At 42.7% G+C, this 9,342-nt stretch overlaps 1 protein-coding gene across 1 annotated transcript; it reads right to left on the bottom strand.

Annotated features, from left to right (window-relative positions):
• Nucleotides 1-3,484: 3,484 nt before the first annotated feature.
• LOC136051771 (glioma pathogenesis-related protein 1-like) lies at nt 3,485-8,704 on the bottom strand. The gene is made up of 6 exons (XM_065741349.1): nt 8,525-8,704; nt 6,512-6,757; nt 5,947-6,059; nt 4,894-4,976; nt 3,993-4,019; nt 3,485-3,905 (listed from the first exon to the last, which is right to left on the bottom strand). The coding sequence occupies exons 1-6, from the start codon at nt 8,702-8,704 to the stop codon at nt 3,625-3,627; spliced, it is 930 nt and encodes a 309-aa protein (XP_065597421.1). The 3' UTR covers nt 3,485-3,624.
• Nucleotides 8,705-9,342: the final 638 nt, after the last annotated feature.

Here is a 9,342-nt window from a genome sequence, read left to right on the forward strand (position 1 = left end):
GATGAAGAAATAGACGAGGTGTTCTATAAACAACTCGTAGATGTTGCACGATGGCCAGCACTCGTTCTCATGGGGGACTTCAACTTCCCTGATATATGCTGGAAATACAATACTGCGCAGAGGAAGCAGTCCTTGAGATTTCTAGAATGTGTGGATGATTGCTTCCTGACACAGCTGGTGCAAGAGCCTACCACGGGAGATGCCTTGCTAGACCTACTTTTCACTAACAGGGAAGGACTAGTAGGGGATGTGAAGGTTGGAGATTGTCTTGGCCAGAGTGACCATGAAATGGTGGAGTTTGCTATTCTGGGTGACGTCAAGAGGGTGACTAGCAAAACTATTACCTTGGACTTCCGGAGGGCAGACTTTGACCTGTTCAGGACACTTGTTGCAAGGGTCCCTTGGGACTTGCTCCTGAGGGGTAAAGGGGTCCAGGAAGCCTGGATGCTCCTCAAGATGGAAATCTTAAAGGCACAGGAGCAGGCAGTCCTGGAGTCCCGTAAGTCAAGCCGGAGGAGAAAAAGACCAGTGTGGATGAACCGGGAACTTTTGTTGAGACTCCGAGAGAAAAAGAGAGTTTATGTCCTCTGGAAGATGGGTCAGGCTACTTGGGGTGACTACAGAGAACTGGCCAAGATCTGCAGGCAGAAAATTAGAAATGCTAAAGCCCAGCTTGAACTTAGACTGGCTACTGCTGTAAAGGAGAACAGGAAACCCTTTTACAAATATATTAACAACAGGAGAAAAACTAAGGAAAATTTCCCTCCTTTACTCAACGAGGCAGGCAGTGTAACCACAGATGATAAGGAAAAGGCTGAGGTTCTCAATGCCTTCTTCACATCTGTCTTTAATAGACAGAACAGTTGTCCACAGGGTTCTTGCCCTGACCTGGAAGTCCGGGACGGGGCGCATAATGCACCCCCTGTGATCCAAGCAGAGGTGGTCATAGATCTACTCCTCCATCTGAACTGCTACAAGTCAATGGGGCCAGATGGGATCCACCCAAGGGTGCTGAGGGAGCTGGCAGAGGTGATTGCCAAGCCGCTTTCTGCCATCTATCAGCATTCCTGGTTATCTGGAAAGGTCCCACAAGATTGGAGGCTTGCCGATGTGACTCCCATCTACAAGAAAGGCTGTAAGGAAGACCCGGGGAACTACAGGCCTGTCAGCCTGACCTCGGTATCAGGGAAAGTTATGGAACAGATGATCTTGAGGGAAATCACACGACACGTGCATGACAATAAAGGGATCAGACCCAGCCAGCACGGGTTCACCAGGGGCAGGTCATGCTTGTCCAACCTCATCTCCTTCTATGACTGGGTGACCAGACAGGTAGATGAGGGAAAGGCTGTTGATGTAGTCTACCTGGACTTCAGCAAGGCCTTTGACACGGTCTCCCACAGTATTCTCCTGAGGAAACTGGCAGCCCATGGTGTGGACAGGTTCACTCTTCTCTGGGTGGAGAACTGGCTGGAGGGCCGTGCCCAGAGGGTAGTGGTTAATGGAGTTAGTCCAGCTGGCGTCCTGTTACGAGTGGTGTCCCCCAAGGGTCAGTTTTGGGGCCCATCTTGTTTAATATCTTTATTGATGACCTAGACGAGGGAATTGAGTGTACCCTCAGTAAGTTTGCAGATGACACCAAGTTGGGAGGATGTGTCAAACTGCCTGAGGGTAGGGAGGCCCTTCAGAGGGATTTGGATAGGCTGAACAGCTGGGCTGAGCTCAATGGGATGAGGTTCAATAAGACCAAGTGCCGGGTCCTGCACTTTGGCCACAATAACCCCATTGGGGTTACTTTGGCCACAATAACCCCATGCAATGCTATAGGCTTGGGGCAGAATGGCTTGAAGAATGTAGAGAGGAAAAGGACCTGGGGGTGTTGGTTGATGCTCAGCTTAACGTGAGCCGGCAGTGTGCCCAGGTGGCCAAGAAGGCCAACAGCATCCTGGCCTGTATTAGAAATAGTGTAGCCAGCAGGAGCAGGGAGGTGATCATCCCCCTGTACTCAGCTCTGGTATGGCCGCACCTCGAGTACTGTGTTCAGTTTTGGGCCCCTCACTACAAGAAGGACATTGAGGCCCTGGAGCGTGTTCAGAGAAGGGCAACAAAACTGGTGAGGGGTCTGGAGCACAAGTCTTATGAGGAGCGGCTGAGGGAGCTGGGATTGTTTAGTCTGGAGAAGAGGAGGCTCAGAGGAGACCTTATTGCACTCTACCACTTCCTGAAGGGGGGTTGTGGTGAGGAGGGGGTGGGCCTCTTCTCCCTGATAAATAACGACAGGACGAGAGGGAATGGCCACAAGTTGCGCCGGGGAAGATTTAGATTAGACCTGAGGAAGCATTTCTTTTCTGAAAGAGTGGTCAGGCACTGGAATGGCCTGCCTAGGGAGGTGGTTGAGGCACCATCCCTAGCGCTGTTCAAGAAGCGTTTAGATGAGGTGCTAAAGGACTTAATTTAGTAGTTGGGTAGAGATAGTGATAGGAGGATGGTTGGACTAGATGATCTTATAGGTCCTTTCCAACCTTATGAACTTATGAACTTATGAACTTATGAACAAAGGAAGAGAAACAGTTTTAAATATTAATATCAGTCATGCATGCTAATTTCAGCCATTACCTCCTAAATTGAAGCATGGCTTTCAGACAGGGTTTGTTCTCCTTTACTAATGGAGGTATACAGGAACAATAGGTGGTTGAGGGCCAAAAGTCTCTAAAAGCCATCAGTGGTTCAGGCTTTTTGAATGAGGCTGAGATCTTCATTTCTGAACTAGAACCTATTCTGAGCCACATCTGGTTTTCTTCCCCACTTCTCCCTTTCCTTCTCTGCCAGCTCAGGGTGAATGTTACCTACTCTGCACATAAGGTTTTGTCACCTTCACACATCCTACTCTTAGGTTTCTCCCACTAGCACTCCATTTTAAACCTTGCTTTATTAATCTTCCCCTGTATTTTTTGAGCTACAGAGGATAAAGTTTGGCTCTGAGAATGGTACAACTGACAAAAGAATAATTTAAATGGAGACTAACACACATAGGCTTAGTAAGGGACAAGCTTTATTCTTTCTGTTCTTAAAAAGTAATACACAGTTAAATCTCCACTATCGGAAGAAAATTATGTCTGGGATAATTGAAATTCAATGAAAATAAGTTACTGCTTCTTTTAGATCCAGAGTTAAGTTCAAATTAAGAGTTGAAGGAGCATTTGGACAATGCTGTCAAACACTGGATTTGATTTTTGAGTGGTCCTGTATGGAGCCAGGAGTTGGACTCATTCATCATTGGGGTCCCTTTCAACTTGAGATATTCTCTGCTTCTGATTCAGATATATCTTTGTGATGCTTCAGGTTTCCAGAAGGTTTGTTAGCATATACAGCAGTACACTGTCTACGTGGTCCCTCCAGCAAACAACCCCTGAAGCTGAGCTAATAGGTTCTTATAGACATAGAAGCCACACTAATAAATTACAGCAACTCCACACACAGCCATTTAAATCTCGAGCTGAATGCAGAAGCATTTTACACTGGATAAACATCACGAAGGTACAGCAGAGATGACTGAGTGTTTTTTATCAAACTTGCAATTCTCTGATGCAGTGGTAGAATCACTATCGGTATCTTAAAGGATCGTTACACATATATAAACATGTGTGGAAACCACTGCTGTGCTAAAAGAACACCTCCAGCACTCAGTACCAAAAACAATGGCCTTAAAATCAAGATGCTAACACAGTAGCTGTCACAGGAAGAATGAGGCTGCCTAGTTGGGGGTGTGTGGGCTGGAGGCCGAGGAGCTGGAGGCCGAGGAGGTGCAGGCCTTGGGGGTGCAGGCCGTGGGGGTGCAGGCTGGGGGGGACGGGGCTGCGGTGTCTGGGGCTGAATGTCCCAGTCTGGATACCAGTTGGCATAACCTAAAAAACAGTGAAGAAATGGCTGTTAAAACCTATTCAACTTAGCTGTACTCATAGCAAAGCAATAAAAAGCAATCAAATACTTACTCATCAGTTTCTCACGTTCTGTATTTACTGTAGAGAGATCAGAAAAAAAGATGTCAATGCAACAGAATTTGTCCTATAGGAGAATATGGCAAAACTGGTTGTAGGATCTAGCACAGAACACATAGAAGCTCACTTTTTCCTTTCCCTCCCCCTAGTTTTTGTGATGCTGCTAACCTTCCTGTGGTGCATCAGCCTGTGACTCCAGAATGAGTCAGTCAGAACATCACAGAAGGAAAACGAATAGCAAATGCTCAATTATTTTTACAGCAGAGGCTATCTTGAGCCTGGCTAGTAGAGAGCATCTCCAGTAAAACTCTGCACAAATGTCACATTTAACTCACTGTTGCACGCCTGTTACTCTCTGACTATTTAAAACACTGTTTCTAATTAATTTGAGACTGGGTGTAACAGTTAAGGCCCACAGCTGCAAACTGCTGTTGATAAACAAGCTCTCATTTCACTATTTCAGGAAATTCTAACAGTCAAAACAAAGGTGTTCTCAGTATAGTCTTATTTTTGGTTCAGAACTACAGTTTTCTGGAAAATGTGTTAAGACACATGAAGAGGAAAGTTAAATATACTATTTCTCCCAGGGAAAAAAAAAAAAAAAAGAATCAGATGGGAATATTTATTGGGGATATTTTAGTTTTGACTTTCCTGTCAGATAATAGGCAAGATGTAATCTAACTGATACAACTTTTGATTGGTAACTTTGGTTTGTACCTCCAAGAACCTTAACATCACAGAGTATTCCAATTAATAACTTCATACACTATTCTAACCAGAGTTTAGACCTGTGGTGGGCTACAGACCCACTATGTGCTTAGTCCAAATTGATCCACTGATAACTATGACACCTTTACTTCTGTGCAATCTCCTTAATGAATCACTTCGGTCTTACCACAGAGTTTGTCTACACACTGGTCATTACTGCATCCGCTGCATGGTGGTCCCGTTTTATAGGGTTTTGTTGGGTAATTCCCCCTGCAGAGGAGAACAGTATTTTGTTAGCTCAGTCTTTGGAAAAGCAATTTAAACACATGGTTTCATCATATTACTAGAATAATATATCTTGGGAAGTTATTACCAGGCAAAAATACCCTTATCCAAGAAAGGATCATTATCATTATTTAAAATTCCACTTAAGTCAGACTAATGCCCTCAATTACATGAGGAGGCTTCTTGTTCAGTGCCGCACTATTCGATCCAAGTATACAGGAATCTGCTTTTAGTCCCTCATTACCCACCTGTATTTAAAAAAAAAATCTATAAAATGTATGTCTAGAAATCAAAAAGTGTGAGATAAACTTGAGGACTGTCTTCTTTTTATAGTAGAATCACAGAATCACTTAGGTTGGAAAAGGCCCTTGAGATCATCAAGTCCAACTATCAACTAACACTACCAGATTCAGCACTGACCCTTGTCCCTCAGTGCCCTATTCACACATCTCTTAAATACCTCCAGGGACAGAGACAACACTACCTCCCTAATCAGCAATGCCTGACCACCCTTACTATGAATAAATTAATCCAAATACTTAATCTAGACCTCCCCTGGCACAACTTGAAGCTATTTCTTCACATCCTTTCAATTGTCACCTGAGAAAGGAGACTGACATCCCCCTCACTGCAACCTCCTTTCAGGTAGCTGTAGAGAATAATGAGGTCTTCTCTGAGTCTCATATCGTCCAGTTAACAGATTTTATTCCACAGCTCTCGCTAATAGCACATGCCCCCTGCCAGATCTGCTCATCTGCTTTTTAGAGAGAGGTTTTCTACAGCTCAGGCTGCCCAGCACCTAATGCTCTAGACAGACAGGGATACCACTGGTTGGTGGACATAGCTTCTGAAATTTGTTATAACTGCTCCCGCCACTGATAACGTCTGATACTGAGGCATTGAAAGCATATTTAAAAACAAAAACATGAAACCCCAAATGCCATAATTGACTTACGCTGGCCCATAGTCACAAACAAAATGTGCCACTCTATTGAATCTTGGAAGATTGTGAATTGTAGGGCAGAAGTGAACTGCACAGCCAACTTTGTAACTTGTTGCCCAAACAACCTGAAGGGAAAAGTGAAAAATGTGATGCACCTGCTCAAGGTCCATAAAAGCAACCAGAACAAGAATTCACAGTACTGATGAAGGAATTGGTGACTGACTGGAAGGATCTCGTGAAAGTTTAAGACAGCCAACATGGGTAACACAGACAACCCAAAGTGCATGGGAGACCAATGGCTGAAAGGTGGTCTAGCACCTATTACTTGGTTCCCTCAGAAACAGAACATTGCCAGGGAGATAATCCCTTCCAATCATTATTGAAACAGAGCTTAGACAGTTCTGCAGATCAGAATTTATCTCATTCAGCACTAGTATATGGGATAAAATCCCTGCCATAACTTGTGTCCCAAAGATATCTGGTCCAAGCCTGCACTTTTTTTTTTAATCTTTTTTTTTTTTTTTTTTTTTTTTTTTTCTTTTTCTAACATAATAAACCATAGGCACGTAAGACTCACCTGGGTGTAGTGACCACACATGTCAGTGCAGTGGCGGGTGTTGAAATCGTAGCTGCTGACTTCATTAAACCAGTCAGTCAGAGCTACGTGCACAGAAAAGATGGTGGCAGTGCCAGTCCAGATGTTTTCTCCAATAGATGTAAAGGTGGGATGCATCTTCTGTGGCATTTTAAGGTAGATATTGTGCTCAAACATGCACTTCTTTGCCCATGCTTTGGCAGACTTAGCTAAAGCAGGGTCCCAGGACTGAAGGAAGGAACAAAAATATGGTGAAACCTGAACTGCAGTGAGCTAATTGGATTCAAGTATTCTTAAAGAGAAGATTGAATTAATATTTTTCCCTTGCATTCAGCTTCTTTGTCATTTCTACTCTCAAAGCAAGAAATTTTCTCCTTTCTCCCTCAAATATTACTGGAAGTGTAGCATATCTCACCGTTCAGTAGTATCTAACTTGTTACAATACTTAGAGCTGGATTGAGGTGTTTAAGCTGCCAAGTCTGCATGGAGACTGGTCTGTGAGATTTGCAGAAGGATTTATGCCACCAGGCAATAAAATGGAAAAATGGAAAAACACTTAAGTTAAAATAAGTTAGAAAGTGAGAGAGAAAAAAAAAGAATTTTATCTTTGTGCTCATAATTATAGGTTTGGAACTGACTATTACTACCCATACGTCAATGCTGAGTAGTACTATAAAGGACAAATAAAATTACTTCACTTAAAAGAAAGATACACTAGAACTGGAAGGGATGCAGAGAACATAGGGGAGCATGATCATCCTAAGAATGGAAGGCTTTCACAAAGCAACATCCTATGTAGCAGCTTTCATCCTGTGTTAAGTATGCAAATAAGCAATGATCACTTGCTCTTTCCAGTATAGGCACCAGGACTATCAAAGGAAGAAAGCAGTTAACTAAAGCAAATCAGATGCCAGGAGATATCATCACACAGCTTGTAGGTAGACTGTGCAGCACTTTGATACAAGTTGTTAGGGATGATAAAAACTTGCAGAGGCTGAAAAAATCACAAAGAGAAGTCCATTGTGATCTTTCTAACATAATGCAACTCCTTTGATTCAGGAGGTTTCTTTGTATTTGTACTTACCTTATTCCAGCATTGCTGGATCCTTGGTCTGAGCAGCTAAGTTTGCTCTGCTGCTCTTGCATTCTCAAATATATATATACTTAACAAAGTTCCAAGAAATTAAAACCACAAGTAGTCTGAATGTTCCTTCTTTGCTGTGATCTTTCTTACATAGAAATGACTCATAGCATTTATGTGATTATGCATTTAGTTTCCTTTTCAGGTAAGCAGCACTGCCGGAGGGCTCAAAGTAATGACATAAGCTGTCTGGGGTTATCTTCTCTGTCTGTCTGCCTTCTCTTTATATACTCCATTGAGCAAGCTAAGACTGATCCACAGCCTGTTCTGATATCCATTACATTTATGGGGAACTCTGCTTTCCAGCCCACATACTAGCACCCCTGCTATCCAAGTCCTGTTGCAGCAAATCAAGATGAGGCATCCATACATTCAATACATATTTTAGATAGGAAGAAACAAGGCAAGAGGCTAGATTTCCAATAAGCCCTGTGCTGCAGATTGCCTTCCAGGAGTTTGGTATAGTTTTTAATACCTGTTTAGTAATAAAAAACTCCTGAAAGGCAATGTAAGAAACCTTCTCATAAGAAACCTGGTCTAACATAAGGACGGTTACTGTCTCTCTCTGAAAGAGGTAAATGAAATGCTGAGAACTGAACATTATGTTTATTTTTGTAATACAGTCCTTAGCTGCAGCTGACATTTAGAGCAACAATTGTCCCTATACAAGAAATCCCCTTCCAATGTTTAAGATGTGAAAATGAATTGCTATTTCCTACAAAGAATGATCATACATTGTACACAACTCACTGACAGAAAGGGAGAGAAAAGCACAGAGCAAATGGAAACAAAGATGGTCTAAATCAGCAGTGCCATCTATATGAATTTCAAATAGATCACAAAAGTCTCCTTACCATGCGGAACATATTGCTGGCTGGTGGGTTCACTCTGGATCGGAAGGTGTTGTGAGTTCTCACACAGTCTTCAATGAACTTTGGATCTTCTATGTCAGGCAAGGGATATTGGTCATATGTATGACAGCAAACAAAGGGATCAAGCAAGAGCAGCATGGCAAAGAAAAATGTGATTTTCATACTTCTTCAATGTTCTTAGCATTTATCTTAAGTTTTTAAAAGAAGAATTGTTCAGATGGAGTCAATACTGCTAAGCACTTCCTCAGTAGTGCTTTGCATGTTGAAACACTTGAAAGTGTCTGTCAAAGCAACAGGAAGTGAAATTGCTTCCTATGATACAGCTCTATCTGACATCACACTGCTGGCTGTCCATGAAACAGGCATCTGCCATGCATATTGCCAAGGGGCAACTTTAAAGGTGTTGCTCTGTCGTTTCTGTGAGTGTGCTCCATCCTGGTTGACTGCCAAGCCATCCTGTGGCTGTAGGTGTGAACCACAGAGATGCTGCGTAACGAGTTTGCTAAAATCTTTGCCAACCACAAGAATTATAGCTATGATAAAACACAGAACTGCTATTCATCTGATTTTCCTACATCATTATTTTACAGGACCTTTCTTCCATCTCAGAGTTATTCCAGGAATAAACAGAATTAGGAAAACTGTATACATTAAATTTTGACCTCACTAGAAGGAAAAAAGTTCCTAAGCAGCTGGAACAGCTTTCTGACCTTCTGCTTTGGTATGTAGCAAAAGTATGACTCAAGAAATCCAAGTCATGAATGCATGTCGATTCTCGTTCAGTAGCCACCTGTATTTAT

The sequence above is a fragment of the Cyrtonyx montezumae genome, unplaced genomic scaffold (assembly GCF_038088225.1).
Source record: "Cyrtonyx montezumae isolate F1298 unplaced genomic scaffold, pur_monq_1.0 scaffold_3, whole genome shotgun sequence".
Lineage (NCBI taxonomy): Eukaryota > Metazoa > Chordata > Aves > Galliformes > Odontophoridae > Cyrtonyx > Cyrtonyx montezumae.